At 42.9% G+C, this 17156-nt stretch overlaps 1 protein-coding gene across 1 annotated transcript; it reads right to left on the bottom strand.

The window, feature by feature from the left end:
• Positions 1-9455: 9455 nt before the first annotated feature.
• LOC142196932 (lymphotactin-like) lies at positions 9456-16564 on the bottom strand. Its single transcript, XM_075266909.1, has 3 exons — positions 16457-16564; positions 11970-12084; positions 9456-9714 (listed from the first exon to the last, which is right to left on the bottom strand). The coding sequence occupies exons 1-3, from the start codon at positions 16521-16523 to the stop codon at positions 9456-9458; spliced, it is 441 nt and encodes a 146-aa protein (XP_075123010.1). The 5' UTR covers positions 16524-16564.
• Positions 16565-17156: the final 592 nt, after the last annotated feature.

The raw sequence follows: 17156 nt of genomic DNA, 5'->3' as shown, positions 1-17156 counted from the left end.
GCACAGGCAGCTGATCCCTGCTGTCACTTAGTGTAAGGAATCAGGGCTTGGGGACAGTGGGTGGAAGATGAAGGTTTGTTCCAGCCCCTGTTTGTGACCCCCACAGTATAATCCTTCGTAGTGCCCTCACCCACAGTATAATGCTCCTTAGTGCCCCCACACACAGTATAATGCTCCTTAGTGCCCTCACACATAGTATAATGCTCCTTAGTGCCTCCACACACAGTATAATGCTCCTTAGTGCCCCCACACACAGTATAATGCTACTTAGTGCCCCCACACACAGTATAATGCTCCTTAGTGCCCTCACACATAGTATAATGCTCCTTAGTGCCCCCACACACAGTATAATGCTCCTTAGTGCCCCCACACACAGTATAATGCTCCTTAGTGCCCTCACACATAGTACAATGCTCCTCAGTGTCCCCACACACAGTATAATGCTCCTTAGTGTCCCCACACACAGTATAATGCTCCTTAGTGCCCCCACACACAGTATAATGCTCCTTAGTGCCCTCACACATAGTATAATGCTCCTCAGTGTCCCCACACACAGTATAATGCTCCTTAGTGTCACCACACACAGTATAATGCTCCTTAGTGCCCCCACACACAGTATAATGCTCCTTAGTGCCCCCACACAGTATAATGCTCCTTAGTGCCCCCACACACAGTATAATGCTCCTTAGTGCCCCCACACAGTATAATGCTCCTTAGTGCCCCCACACACAATATAATGTTCCTTAGTGCTTCCACACACAGTATAATGCTCCTTAGTGCCCCCCACACACAGTATAATGCTCCTTAGTGCCCCCACACATAATATAATGCTCCTTAGTGCCCCCACACACAATATAATGCTCCTTAGTGTCCCCACCCACTGTATAATGCTCCTTAGTGCCCCCACACACAATATAATGCTCCTTAGTGTCCCCACACACAGTATAATGCTCCTTAGTGTCCCTACCCACTGTATAATGCTCCTTAGTGCCCCCACACACAGTATAATGCTCCTTAGTGCCCCCACACACAGTATAATGCTCCTTAGTGTCCCTACCCACTGTATAATGCTCCTTAGTGCCCCCCCCCCACACAGTATAATGCTCCTTAGTGTCCCTACCCACTGTATAATGCTCCTTAGTGCCCCCTTGCACTGTTTAATTCAAGTTATTGGTGTTGGTGAGAGGAAAAAGGGTTCTAAGATATTGTCCCTCAGAATTCCCGCCCAGACATTTGTAGAGAACTGATCCTGGTTCTGGTGAATAAAGTGGGGTTTGGGGTTCACGTACTCCAAAATTTGGCTGTTGTGGTTGTTGAAGAATTTGTCTCTGGTAAAACAGGCTTCATCCGTCCACATGACAACCCCTGCAAAGACGGAATCCTGCACATTCTGCTGGAGGTACCAGTCCACCTAAGGAAATTGACGCGAAACGGGTAGTCAATTGGCTTCAGACCCTGAACCTTTCGGAAGCAGAATGGGTACAGGCCCTGGTCATGCAATACCTCCCACACAATGGACTTGTTTGTCTAAAATCAGCAACCATGAGCTTGTGTAAACATTGACTGCCAGTGTCAATTCTGAAAACAAGTCACTTGCTAACTCTTACTTTCCCATGTTGCATTGCCGAAAGCCCTTGTGCTGGTGATTAGGTTCTCTCCAAACCTCTGGAGGACATCGTCCTCAAACTCCAGGGTCCATGTGATCAGGTGCTTGAAACGTTCTGCGCTTGCGAAGCTGGCGGTCAGTGGTGACGAATGTATGTTGATTCAGCAGACCATGGTTAGGGAACCTCTCTGCGTAAATCCTCCTTGCTGCGATAGTGTTTCCATCTGCGGCACTGTAGGCCAGATGCATGTCTGCTCGCTTCACCCATGTGAATCGATGCATGGCTTATGTCAACAAAATGCCTGAAAGCGAATATGCTTACATTCACTGTGTCGGTCTATCTGCAGCGCCGCCACGATGCATTTCCGGTCTCATGTTCATTAATAAATGAATAATAATAAATGATAAAGTCCACCCTTTCATTTTGTGTACTTACTTTCCAGACACCCTGTATAGTGAATGAGAGAGATACAGATATAACCTGAATATCTTATAGTAACATACCTCCCAACTTTTTAAGAACTGAAAGAGGGACAAAGTGTTGACTCCGCCCATTCTCATTCATTTTTTATGTCCTCCTACAGTCACCCGTAAATTATATGTCCCCCCTCCATCTCTCCTCCAGTTTCATGTCTCCCATCTCTGCCCCCAGATTCATGCCCCCCATCTCTGCCCCCAGATTCATGTCCCCCCATCTCTGCCCCCAGATTCATGTCCCCTCCATCTCTGCCCCCAGATTCATGCCCCCCATCTCTGCCCCCAGATTCATGCCCCCCATCTCTGCCCCCAGATTCATGCCCCCCATCTCTGCCCCCAGAATCATGTCCCCTCCATCTCTGCCCCCAGATTCATGCCCCCCCATCTCTGCCCCCAGATTCATGTCCCCCCATCTCTGCCCCCAGATTCATGTCCCCCCAGATTCATGTCCCCCATCTCTGCCCCCAGATCCATGTCCCCCCATCTCTGCCCCCAGATTCATGCCCCCCCATCTCTGCCCCTAGATTCATGTCCCCTCCATCTCTGCCCCCAGATTCATGTCCCCTCCATCTCTGTCCCCAGATTCATGTCCCCCCATCTCTGCCCCCAGATTCATGTCCCCCCCATCTCTGCCCCCAGATTCATGTCCCCCCATCTCTGCCCCCAGATTCATGTCCCCCCAGATTCATGTCCCCCATCTCTGCCCCCAGATCCATGTCCCCCCATCTCTGCCCCCAGATTCATGCCCCCCATCTCTGCCCCTAGATTCATGTCCCCTCCATCTCTGCCCCCAGATTCATGTCCCCTCCATTTCTGCCCACAGATTCATGTCCCCCCATCTCTGCCCCCAGATTCATGTCCCCTCCATCTCTGTCCCCAGATTCATGTCCCCCCATCTCTGCCCCCAGATTCATGTCCCCCATCTCTGCCCCCAGATTCATGTCCCCCCATCTCTGCCTCCAGATTCATGTCCCCCCATCTCTTCCCCCAGATTCATGCCATCCCCCCCCCCTTCATCTGCCCCCAGTTTCATGGACCCCCTTCATTATGTTCCACCTCAATGTTTAACAAAAAAACACTTATACTCACCTTTTCCTCGCTCCCCCGCCGCTCTCTCCACAGTTTCACTCACAGAGTTGTAAGCGAGATGTGACCTCATCACATCGCGCTTACACGGCCACTAGTTGGAGCGTTGCGGCAAACTAGCTGTCATAGTCGCGTATGTGTTCAACTCAGATCTGTGTCCTCCGAATACAGATCTGAGTTGAAATCGATACATACCTCCCGCCGACCAGGAACGTGGGACATTCCTGAAATCGGGAATGTCCCACGGAAATCGGGATGGTTGGGAGGTATGTAGTAATAGTCAACCACGGGTTATGTGCCTGTAGAGGTACTTGCAAGTTGATAAAGACCTGTGACCAAAGCAGCCTCGGCACTGATCCAAGTCACACAAGGAGAAGAGGTAAGATAATATTAATAAGCAGACACATATAATAAGTGATCCACTTCACTGTCTCTACAGTACAATATAAGATGGCACACAAAGCTACTGAATTAAGAAGAGTAAGAGATCTGTTGCAAAAACAGCTGAGCAAAGAAGGGAAAGATGCTGCAAACTTCCTGTACATAGTGATTAACAACACAGTGATGTCTATTTTACACTGGAAGCGCACTTTATTTTAATTATAAAACTGAAAAACCCCTTAATTTTTAGATTTTTTTTTTTTAGTTTTTTTGCTTATTTCCTCCATGAATCATCAGTATCCTACCCCCAACCATCAGTTATCTTCTGATCTACATGAAGTTATAGAGAAGACATGTGTTTCGAAGATGTATAACTCTGAAAACTTGATGCACTTGCATGTACAGTATGGCGGTATCATTTCCTTTCCTTTTTCTTTATGAATATAATGAGAATATTGAGCAACCACAGACTTCCACTTCAGTTTTCCTATCTGTACAATAGATGAGATATGAGAAGGAATGTGAAATGAAGAACTGGAGATTCACTTACAAAGCAAATAACTAAGAAAGTTCTAAGTTGGTTTGAAAAAAAAAAAGTAACTGATATTTCAATGTTTGCATAAATTACAAAGACAAAGTAAGAAACATTATAAATGCAATGATAGAAAAATCTCTACATCTCCACTTCTCATACGCCTTCCTTATTTTCCCTAACTCCCAAACTGTTCAACTCATTGCTCAAATCTGTCTTCAGTGAAAATAGACTGCAATTCATAGACGTGAATAAGACATACACAGACATGCTGCTGCAGCTGACAGTATACTGTAGCGGTACTAAGCAGTATTGGTGTAAATAAAGGACATTGGGTGAGATAGAAAACTTACTGTTACCAGCAGCAGAATCTCTATCTATCTATCCGTCTATCTATCTATTATCTATCTATCCTTCTATCTATCTTTCTATCTATCTGTCTATCTATCTATTATCTATCTAGCTATCTATCATCTATCTATCCTTCTATCTATCTTTCTATCTATCTGTATATCTATCTATTATCTATCTATCTATCTATCTATCTGTATATCTATCTATTATCTATCTATCTATCTATCTCTATCTATTTATCTATCTATCTCTATCTATCTCTCTCTCTCTCTCTATCTCTCTCTATCTATCTATTTTTCGTCTTTTATCATCTTCCGTGTCTTACAGAATCCTTTGAAGCATAAAAGAGTTCAGGGGTTCATTGATGTGCCATTTCTGATGTTTTCTAAACTTTCAGGACCATATAGTATGTAATATACTGTCTATTACTTTATATTCAGCTTGTATTCCATAGAAAGAACATAGAGTATAATGGTCACCTGCTCCTCAATGGGGGGAAACTGCGCACAATTGCATTAATGTGATGGCATCAGTTTAGGATCCCTGATTATATCTGCAAACAGATGGAGAGGGGACATAATGAAATACAAAGCCCCGCCAGCCATTTATCAACCATCTCCAAACTGACACACTTTGTATAGAGCAGAGCACCAAACACACAAAACACAGTTAAGTGAGAGGTTTTAGTTTGGACGTCATGGTTTTGTTCCATTTTGTAATAAACTTACCATCTAATGGCATCCGTCTAAATGACATTTATTCAATAATTGCATATGTAATGTTTTACAAATACGGCACATCATCCTCACATGGCAAGCGTAGTTTACGTTTGTCGGTCAGACATGGCAGGTCTGTAACACAACAGACAATGTACTGTCTCCATATTACTTGGGAAGATGGATTAATCTCAAATTAACCTTGGATCCTTAGGGGCACAGCCTCAAAAACACTTTGAGTGACGCCCTTGTTGACAGCCTTATGATAGTACAATGGCAGATCTGTGACAGTGACTTCTAGATGACGTTCATTCCAGCAGATAAACTACGACCCCTCATTTACTAATTCCTTCCAGTATGGTCTCGTATTGTACACTAATGTATAAGACTAATGGCCCGCTTTACACTCTAATGTAGGTTTATCACGTAACATGAATCTGACAACTTGCTACAGCGTGACAACGTCAGACAAAAGCCAATGCAAACCATTGAAAAGCCAAGTTAACGTGTGCTACAAATGTATATTTAACCCTTTACAGACCCAGTGTAGTTTAAGTGTTAAGGCTCGACTTTTTTCTTTTTTTTTTCATCTCCGAATTTCCAAACTTCATAACTTTTTTAATTGTTCCTGTGAATATTGTTTTTCCTTTAAGTTGGGGGGGGGGGGGGGGAGTGACCAGAAATCACCAATTTCTTCATTTCCTTATTTTTTTTTACAGTATTCACCATATAGCAGCAGTCTCAAACTCAAGGATTATGGCACTCTGATAAGCACAGGATATATATCAGAGAGTGTTTTGTATAAATGCCTCCTGTTATTTGGCCATTATATTTTAAAAACTAGATAACCCCTTTAAGTGTTAAGTGTACATGCAAGTGAAGACATTCAATACGAGACAGATCACAAATCCTATAATAAAACAAGGATCTAATAAAAAGTGAACAAATAGAAGTTATGAATAGAGATGAGCGAACAGCGTTCATTCGAGTACATGTTCGATCGGATATCAGGCTGTTCGGGATGTTCGATTCCAATCAAACACGAGGTGGCAAACTCACTAAAAAATCGATTCCCCTCCCACCTTCCCTGGCGCTTTTTTTGCACCAATAACTGCACAAGGGAGGTGGGACAGGAACTACGACAATGGAGGCATTGAAAAAAAATCTGAAAAAGTAATTGGCTGGCTAAATCAGGTGACCTCCAATTTATACGAATAGTGGATTTAATATCCAGTTAATATGAGACTGAACTATGTGACTTGGGAAGAATATGCAAATCTGTCTCCCAAGATGTAAACAGGGAGACAGTGCCTCTGTTATGCTGCCCTCTATGGGAAGCACCCTGAACAACATGCCCGACTTTCCCAGAAGTCTTTACTGCATAATGCGAGGTTATAACCAAATCAATTTCTCAGCTATGGATGGCACCATTTCTGTCTCTTTGGACTTCATCAGCGCAGCCTAGAGAAAATTGATTTGGTAGAAGTGAGTGGCTGAGAGACCAGATTATGGGGATAATGTCACTCCTGAGAAATTGATTTGGTTATAACCCCGTATTATGCAGTAAAGACTTCTGGGAAAGTCGGGCATGATGTTCAGGGTGCTTCCCAATAGAGGGCAGCATAACAGAGGCACTGTCTCCCTGTTTACATCTTGGGAGACAGATTTGCATATTCTTCCCATGTTCCCTTGCAGTGGAGCAACTATGGCTGTGTAAGTCTCCACACACCTGAAACGGTGGTCTCTCCTTAAGGAGTGACATTATCCCCATAACTATGTGACTGTGAGACAGGGATAGATGTACAGGCAGGGTTAGCTAGGGATAAGCTTTATTTAGAGTACAGCATTCAGCCAATCAACGCTGGTTCTGCCGGAGGAGGCGGAGTCTAAGATCGATCCACAGCAGTCTCCATTCTGGTCCGATCTTAGACTCCGCCTCCTCAGAGACGAGCCTCTGGCAGAACCAGCATGGATTGGCCGAATGCTGTACTCTGTATGGTCAATGCATTCCTATGGGAAAAAGTCAGCTCCTAGCGTCTTCCTCAGGCCACTATAACAGTAGAAAAAATGCCCAATGTATAATCCATGTAGCATACTCATAGCCCTATAAGATAGTAAAATAACGTGGTTATAACTGGTTTATTACTGGTTTATTACCATTGTACTGTCTATATACTGTCTATATACTTCATTCACATATTGTAACCATTTATATTCAATATGCATATGTCTGTGTATTGATATATCTAAATGATGATACAACCCTGTCTTCTAAACTGGTTTATTACAAGTGGTTTGATAATTTCACGTTATTTATTTTACTATGTTATAGTGTTATGAATATGCTACATGGATTATACATTGGGCATTTTTTCTATTGTTGTTATTGTGGCCTGAGGAAGACACTAGACCAGCGTCGATATGCGTAGCCTTCTTTTACCTCTGTCTTTGGAACCAATAAAGTGATTTTATTAACCTACATCCACTCAGTGGCGCTCTCATACCCGTTTTTTACCATTTTCAATTTTTCCCTTGTTATGCCATTTACATATTGGTAGCTTTTGGCACAGTATATGCACTGTATATATAGTTTGCTCCTCTAGAATAGTGGTTTCCTTACTTTCTAAATGCAGGACCCATTTTGGGCGATAATTTTGTTTGGGACCAACTCTTGTGTGCTTAGCCGCATTGAGAAAATAAAAGTCCCTATACATAGCTATATTCTGCCTCTTATTCCTTTGTATTCTACATCTTATTCTGCCTCTCACATTGCAGTTTACTGAATATCTTCACACCAGTGCTAATGACTCTTGACACTGCCCCCTTTATGCCACCCCCTGATATCCCACAAACAGCATAATGCCCCCTTATTTTACCCCACGTAGTATAAAGTCCCCTTATGCGCACACATGTTATACTGCACCCACACAGTTTAATAGCCCCCTCAGACCCTCCTCGCAGTATAATGGTCCCCTCAGTACCCCCACATGCAGTATATTGGCCCACTCATTGCCCGCACATGCACTATAATAGCCTATTCAGTACTCCCACACACAGAATAAAATGTCCCCTTCAGTACCCCCATAGACAGTATAAAGACCCCCTCAATATAATGTTGAGGGAGTGAGAGAGAGCAGCCTGGTGTGAAACAGAGCTTCCACCTTATTGGAATTCAATAGTGGGGATATATTCTGGCCCCGGCCATGTCCCTTCTACCTGGACCTGACTTCATGAAAAGAAATTATATTGTTAGGAAAATATTTTATTGCAGCAAGTTAAACAAATCATTTATTTTACATGGTTTACATATATGTACAGCAAATCTGAGGATCCCTGATATCAGCAAAGCACTGACGTTATCAATATGACATGCTCCTAAGACTTTGTTCACATAGTACTGATTTGGTGCAACTTTTAATAACTAAAGCCAGCAGTGAATTCAAAAGAGGAAATGTAAGACTTAAAACATCGTTTTGAGATGAAATCCCAGTTTGGACTGCAAAAAAACCATATGCAAAAATGCATCAAATCTGCACTTTGTAAGGGTGTGTTCCCACAGAGGAATTTGGCATGTATTTGAGGGTGGATTTCACCACTCAATCCGGAGCAGATTTCTCACTGAATCCACCTCCCAGTGTTTTCAGAGATCGTAGCAGGACGCGGAAAAAAGAAGCATCCTGCTCGATCTTTCCGCGGGGTCCGCAGCTCGAGACTCCCTCCTGATTAGGCCCATTCATCCGGGCCATGACAGAATGCTGATGCACTACACTGGTATCCCGTCACGGCTAGACCGCAGTGAAAATGTTGGCGGCGGAAAATGGGCATTGGCCATATGGCCGTGTGAACATACCGTATCTCAGACCTTAAAGGTGTGTCAATTTTAGATCTTTCCTTTTTGGTAAAAGGGCTCCTTACAACAAGGTAATGACAGAGAGCTCCCCCTGCTGGGACTCCCTGTGATTAGCTAAAGTGTGGACAAAAAAAAGGCTCATGTTTGCTGCAGCGCCACCATTAGAGAAAATTAAGCATTACACGTTGCTCATACAGATTAATATACAAGGACATCTAGGTCCTCTCAAGTGGAAGACACTCTATGAAGGCGCTCTAAAAGTAAGTGTAAGTCCTGGATACCAGTCATTGAACATCTGCCGTTTCTCAAGGAAACCAATAGCAGCCGTCTCCAGTAATATTCTGTGAATCTACCTAAGCTATTTTCTACGCATGCCATATCGAAGAATAAAGGAGCTGTAATCTTGGTGACAATTATTACTTTATTTTCAGTGATATTTGGGGGTCAGGTTGCTCAGGGCTTCACAGCGGGGGTCCTGGTGGTAAGCATACTGATGATGGATTTCACTGGTGCCTTTTTTTTGCTTGGCTTTGCTTTTCTCTTTGGTAGAGTTTTCTTCTTTGCGGGTTTTTTTGGCTTCTTCGCTTTATTGTTATTTCCGCCTTCATTTGATAATGGGGTTTGAGCTTGTTTGTCCAGTGCAATAATAGCTTTCTTAACCCAGGCCTGGTTAGGGTCAGCACATATCATTGTACCATTTTTTCCAAAAAACCTTTTTAATATAAAAAAAATAAATAAATAAATTAGAAAGGATTTACCTTTACATGGTAGGTGACAAGATTAGATAATGACAACTACCGTATTTTTCGGACTATTTTTTCCCAAAAATTTCGGCGTCTTATAGTCCGAATGTGGGGGGAGGAGCGGATTTGCAGCATGGCCGCGCTACTGCCACCGCTGGTTTTCTTCAGAGGCAGGAGCGTGACAATCTGCAGGCCCCGGCAGCTAAGACACTCCCCGGCATCCGCCGGTCTATTACAGCAGATGCTGGGGACTGTCTTAGCTGCCGGGGCCTGCAGATTGCCGCGCTACTGCCGCTGAAGAAAACCAGCGGTGGCAGTAGCGCGGCCATGCTGCAAATCCGCTCCTCCTCCGCAGGTCCCGGCAGTTAGTTAGCCCCGGGGCCGGTCCCCACCGCCCCATACCTTTAGTGATGCAGGCCGGCTCCTGCACGGCGAGGCCGCAGGAGCCAACCTGTTCCGATGACAGCCGGGAGCCTAATGAAGGCTCCCAGGCCTGTCATCGCTATATATTACTATCGCGGCTGGTCTATGACCCTCCGCGATAGTAATGTATAGAATCTCCCATAGACGGCAATACACTTGTATTGCCGTCTATGGGACTTGCAATCAAATGATTGCAGGTTCAAGCCTCCTAGGCGGGGGAAAATAAAATAGTAAAAAAAAAAAAAAAAAACCACTTAAAAAAATATAATAAAAAATAAAATAAATAAAAGTTCACCTTCTTTCCCTAGAACACATATAAAAGTATAACAATACTGTGAAACATATACATTAGGTATCCCTGTGTCTGAAAATGCCCGGTCTACTAATATTTTTATGTACAGTGAACGTCAAAATCAAAAGTGCTAAACCGCCGGGTTTTTCTCACTGTTTTGCCTCTGATTTAAATAAAAGGTGATCTAAGCAATAAACATTTCCCAAAATGGTATAACTAAAAAGTACACCTGGCCCCACAAAAAAAACGCCCTATACATCCCCGTACAGCTGCAGGGTCACCTGTCAATGTGGCCTTGCAGCTGTTCCAAAACTACAACTCCCATACATTAAATATTTTATCATTTTTTTCCTGAAAATTTTTTTCCCTATTTTTCTCCTCTAAAACCTGGGTGCGTCTTATAGTCCAGTCCGAAAAATACGGTAATAATAGTCAGCAAGCAATAATGGATACATTTGCATACGCACTATATGACAAATTCTACATAGATATGTAATAGAGTTGTAATAAGTTGCGATAGGATGGCTCTCCAGCTTTGCCCCATTTAGTTATTGTAGGAGCTCTCATTCAGGATTGGCACTGATGGACGGTAAAGATGAAGCACTGTATACTGGTTGGCCTGTACATAGATCAGTTATCGAGTGTCTACAGTGTATAAATTATAATGGGGTACATATGTAATAAAGTACAACGTGTCATGTTAGGGTGACTGTGGGGCCCTTCTGGCTCAAGGGCCCACAGGAGAATTCACTTGTTCACCTGTGAACAAGTCTGAGCCTGACCCACAGCTATCTCAAAAAGAGGGCACATTCACAGCTACAATTAAATGGAGAGCAGTTGCACATGCGAATGCGCGAGTCTCTCTATTCACTTGTATGCAAGTTCAAAGCAATGCCAGGTTACCAGCTCCACCATTTTAAGTACTACAGTACAAGAGATTGGAGAGCATGTGCTCGCCCTCTCCATTCTTAAGATAGATGTGGGTCTCAGAGACATTTAAGGCATATGATCCATATCCTATGGATATAGCCATGAATGTTGAGATGGGAATATCAATTTAATCAAAATGTTTCCCATTAACAAAATTCACAGCCTAAAGATCTGTAATACGGTGTCATTAGAAATCTGTGAACTGTATACTTCACTTTGAGCATAGAATTGTATATGTAATGCCTGTGTTTCCATCATAAGGATATATACACATATAATACATACACATATATGGAATATATGGAATACATAATTGTATAAGCCATTCTGAAGGAGTTTTAATGAATCAGTGGTCCAACATGGGCATCCAAATATATAGGACTTATGGTCTGAAAGCCAAGACAGTGTTCAGCTACCTCCATAAATCCCATAAACGTTGAATGGAGAGGTAATATTTGGGAAGAATCCTAGAGATTCTACATTTATCGACTAGGCAGTGGATAGATATTTCTTGAGGGATGACTCCTTAAGATGAATTTGCATTTAAGAGATGTTAATCAGCTTTGTCTTGATACTTACAGAACGGCTTCGACAGGGAAATGTTTTCTCATGTAACTCTGTAGGAATTTCGTATTAACCCTTCTTGTCTGGACTTCTAAGCATGTATATGGATCTTTATGATCAAATCCCAGACCTATAGATAAAATAAGTAAGTATTGTTCATAGTATCCCAGTAATATCCAAACCAGAAATACCTACACCCACAATCCGTCCAACCATGAGTCAAGAACACAAGAAAGTCAATAGTAAAATATTTGAGAGCAGAGGTTGTTTTTTATTTCCATCTGCAATCTCTTTGTAGACTTTTGTTTCTGCACTTTCTACATCACAAGTTCACACTTCGCACAGACTCACCAGTCATGTGTGGAACTCACAGGCTGTTCTTAACCACATTGACAATTTCCATGAGTACTAGAATAGTATGTGGTGAGACGTAAGCCTTTAAGAGTTCACAACTGTACGGCTGCATCAATCATTTCAGGGGTACGAAGGGGCCGGGCTGTGCTTAGTGTTAATGCTGTAAGAAGCCCACTCATGTGTCATTCTATAATCGTGGTGGGCTGTATATGTTCCATGTGTGAGAACTAGGGGTAGCAAGGCTGCCGTTTTCAGCCCACACTGGAGTAACTCTTTATTACGCATCTTCTCACCTTCCATAAACCGTTGGAATTTACTGAGCTCCAATATCTAATGAGCCACTTTCCACTTTTTTTCCCTTCTCCTATTTACCGTATATACCCGAGTATAAGCCGACCCGAATATAAGCCAAGGCCCCTAATTTTACCACAAAAAACTGGGAAAACCTATTGACTCGAGTATAAGCCGAGGGGGGAAATGCAGAAGCTACTGGAAAATTTCAAAAATTAAAATGGTCTGAATTTTTGGGTGCAGTAGATGCTGGGTGCTGGGGAAGGGGAGGGGGTGTTTTGGTTGTCTGTCTGCCCTGAGCTTGAGGACTGGGATTTTCCCCCCACTTGGAATTCAGCCTGGCTGAATATAGGGTATCTGCAGTGCTCCTATTAACCCCTTCCTGATGGAACAGGAGCACTGCAGATCCCCTATATTCAGTAGACCGGGCACTTTCAGACACAGGGATACCTAATGTGTATGTGTTTCACAGTCATTTTCTACTTTTGTATGTATTCTAGGGAAAGGAGTGATTTAGAACTTTTATTTTTTTTATTTTTCTTTAAAGCTTCTTTTTTTTCCCACTATTTTATGGGAGATTCTATACATTGATATTGCGGCTGGTCGTAGACCTCCACCCCACCCCCCTCCTAAAAAAAAAATAAAAAATTGCTGACTCGAGTATAAGCTGAGGGGGGCTTTTTCAGCACAAAAACTGTGCTGAAAAATTTGGCTTATACTCAAGTATATCTCCATATTTAGTATATAGACTTGCTGGGGTATGGCTATTGGGGTGCAGAGGTAGAAGTTGCTACTTGTCCCTGGTACTGGAGCAATATCAAAGGATCCTCTGTTTCGTATGAAGACAGCAAAATTCAGGGGTGTAGCTACAGGGGGTGTAGAGGTAACAATTACTACAGGGCCCAGGAACATGAGGGGGCCAAAAGACCTGAGAGCGCCCATCAGTTCAGCTTTTTCCATAGTCTGCATGGCCAGTCATGCAGAGGGTCACAGCAGGCAGATCCCTGCCAGGACATGAATGCAGTATCCCAGCAATATGCCGCCATATCATACTGAGATAATCTCTTTACAAAGATTAGTAAACCTGTAAATGTTTCCTCTCTTAGGGCTAGTTCACACGTGGGCAAAGGGGCGGATTTTGACAGCGGATTTCGCTTCAAAATCTGCCCCTTTACAATGGTGGTCTATGGAGACCGCCGGGCGGCGGGCTGCTGCTAGCGGAGAAAAGAAGCGACCTGCCCTATCTTCAGGCGGAAGCTGCATGAGCTTAGCCGCACAGCTTCCGCCCCCGGCAGCACCCTCCTATGTTGGCTCATTCATTTGAGCCGATAGTGGAGGGGAAAGCCGTGACCGCGATGGTCGCGGCAGGCGGGTTTTGACAAGAGAGAGACGCGGCTCGCCGCGTCTCTCTCGGTGTCAAAACCCGCGCGGGCAGTTCACATGTGAACTAGCCCTTAGAAGAGCCACAAAACCCTTTCTGCTGGTAATACTAATACAGACTAGGGAGCTATAGATGTGTAACCAGGCTGGAGGTCAGTTATGGACATATGTGTAAGAGGAAGGAAACTATGAGACTATCTAGGGACCCTTCACAGAAGTGTCTGCTTGAGTCACACACCTCTCTATACAGGCAGTTATATGTCATGATGAGTGAATCAGACGCCTGTGACACGGCAGTGAGACAGCATAATGAGATTTCAGAAAGTGAACTGACGCCTTGTGATACATATGTCAGTGTCTTTCACCTACAAATATTCTAATATTTATTTCTCCCTTGACAACGTCCTGCCTGATGGCCCGATATGGGATGTACAATATATATGTATATGGATTTTTTTTTAAATTATTATTATTTTTTTATACTTTTTATTATTATTTAATTTGTGTTTCTGAATTTTTTAGGATTTACAATAAATGTCTGACCCTGCATCCTATTAGGAGAACAGAGTACCTGGTCCTCTATTTTACAAATGAAGGTTGCCTTTAGCGCCATATCCAGATAAAGACTAAATGGGGAGGTGGGATTGCATTTACACTGCTCTTCTGTATAGTCTACGGGAGCAGCCATGGTCCACAGGCTAGTAAAATATACAATATTATGGATCATTCATCACATTGTATAGAATAGTATCATGCTTTCCCATGTAATGTTCACTGTATTAGATTGTTAGGAGCCGTTGTCACAGATCCCGCAGCACTTTTTTGACCAGGAAAAACGGAAACCCGACAGACCCCATTATAGTCAATGGCTCTATTGGCATCCATCAGAAACAAATTTATCCATGTCGGGATTTCAGTTTTTCTGCTATATAGCAAAACAGAAAACTGGAAATCCAGACTGAGATGTGAACAGAATACAGGCTTGGTGATCATTCTTTAAGTTACCATAGCACAATGTTGGAAGATACAATAACATCTGGATGTGGCAAAATAAAAAAAGAGCAACGTAACTATGGCTATGGGACAAACTTGTGATACTGCATGTGAGGATCAGTCATGATGATAGTGCACAGTCTAATAGTAATAATACACGACACTGTAAAGTGATGCATCATGTCACTTGAGGCGGAAAGGTCAACTGCTTGTTGGGTTATGAATTATTTTACATAGAACTCAGATATCCATATTGCAGTATTACAGAGTAGTATATAGGGTCGGGGGGATATCGTCAACTCCATAGGGAGAGACCACCATAAAGGTGTGTGAAGTCTTATTAAGCCTTTAGCTCTCCACTGTGCAAGGGATCGTGGGAAGAATTTGCAAATCTGTCTTCCATGATGTAATTAGGAAGACAGTGCCTCAGTATGTGCACACCAATAGAGGGCGCTAGCTGAGGATGTGCAAGTCTGTCTTCCATGATGTAATTAGGAAGACAGAACCTCAGCCATGCGGACAGGCAGGAGACGCAAGTTTAAGTTCAAGTGAATGGGTTTGAAAGCTGACCACCGGGTTTCCGTCTCCTTTCCAGAAGAAGATGGAAACCCGCCAGATTGGGTAAACTGGAGACCAAGCACAAGTGTGAACCCGCCCTGAGTATTACAGCTTAGGCTACATACTGACCCGCTATCTGCAAAAAACATGTCTGCACTGCATCAGTATGTCATCCGCAGTCATGGATTTGCAAAAAGACTTGTGTGATGCCCTTCACTTGTACCTGTGAGTCTGCTCCATAATTTGTGGGTAGTTTCTATGGCCCAGACACTGGTCAGTAAAAACTACAGACATGTATATAGAGCCATAGGTAAAAAGGAATCCATATATAATATAATGAAAACAACTACAGTCATGTGCATGTGTCCTCATATTGTAGTGCCTATACTATACTGTAGTGCCGCAAAATCACAGCCGCAAAATAACGCGGCGTGTACGATCCAGGCTGCCATTGAAATCAATGGGAGCTTTTACGGCGCTCAAAATCTCACAAGCCGTATACATGCCAGGTCACGCGGCACGTTACTCCGTGTGAATGGACCCTTAGGCTGAAGCCCAACGTGGCTAATCCTATCCACACATTGCAGAAGAAATCTGAAGTGGAAATGCACAGAATGCTGACATTTTCCATATACGTATAATAGCGGCAGCGAGTCTGCAAAAGAAAACTCTGCGGAAACGCAAAGTAAAACGCTGCTGGGGAAAAAAAAAACAGTGAATTTTTGCCACGTTTCGCCACATGGGTCCTTAGTCTAAGCCCAAAATCCATTCAGTCTGAAAATTAAAAATGTTTGCTGGGAATGCATACATAACCTTATGTTAATGGATACACAGAGATTGCAGACAGAATAATGAAATGACACATTCAGCTTTACTACTTTTATGTAATAATATACTATATATTATATTATGTTTCTAGCACTTACCTTGACTTTCTATTAGCGATAGAACTACTCCAATAAAAGTGAGAAGAGGAATATGCCGTATCTTCATCTTTCAGCCGGATCGGACAGACAGTTATGGAGGGGGTCTGAAGCCTGAATGATGAAAATCTGACTTGTACTGACTATTAATTTAAGGGGTGGTAGAAGGAAGTGGTATGAAAAGTTCCCCCTCCTATATGAAGCCCCTCGGAAACGGAAATTTCTAGTGAGTGGTGGACAAACACATATAAGGTAACACAAACCTCAACTACGGTTTTTGTAGTGGAAACTTACAAAGTCTCTTCCTTTCATTGCTTCTTGGGTTACAGTCTTCCTGTGAGAATACTAAAGTAGAAAGTACAAATATGGTTTTTATAACCACTTACAATAGAAAGTGCTGGTTGTGTTCAGACCCATATTTACTCCATACTGTATCAGAGCTCAGAGTATTTCTAATACTACTCACTACATTAGGTAGAGGTATTATAGATAATTGATGGGAGCCACCAGATAACACATTGTTCTGGCTTCTAAAATGACACCGCAGGAGCAACTCCAAGATATACAAGAGATAAATGCAAAATGTGAAACATCCCACAAAGGAGAGCAAGTGCAATGGTTCTCCGATATGAATATAGTGAACGTGCGGTTTTATACAGCAGCAAGTCTGATCAAAGAGAGCTGCAGTGTAAATAATTGGGTT

Source organism: Leptodactylus fuscus, chromosome 3 (genome assembly GCF_031893055.1).
Source record: "Leptodactylus fuscus isolate aLepFus1 chromosome 3, aLepFus1.hap2, whole genome shotgun sequence".
In the NCBI taxonomy this organism is placed as follows: Eukaryota; Metazoa; Chordata; class Amphibia; order Anura; family Leptodactylidae; genus Leptodactylus; species Leptodactylus fuscus.
Note: the sequence above shows the minus strand (reverse complement) of the source record. Positions and strands in the feature narration are given on the sequence as shown.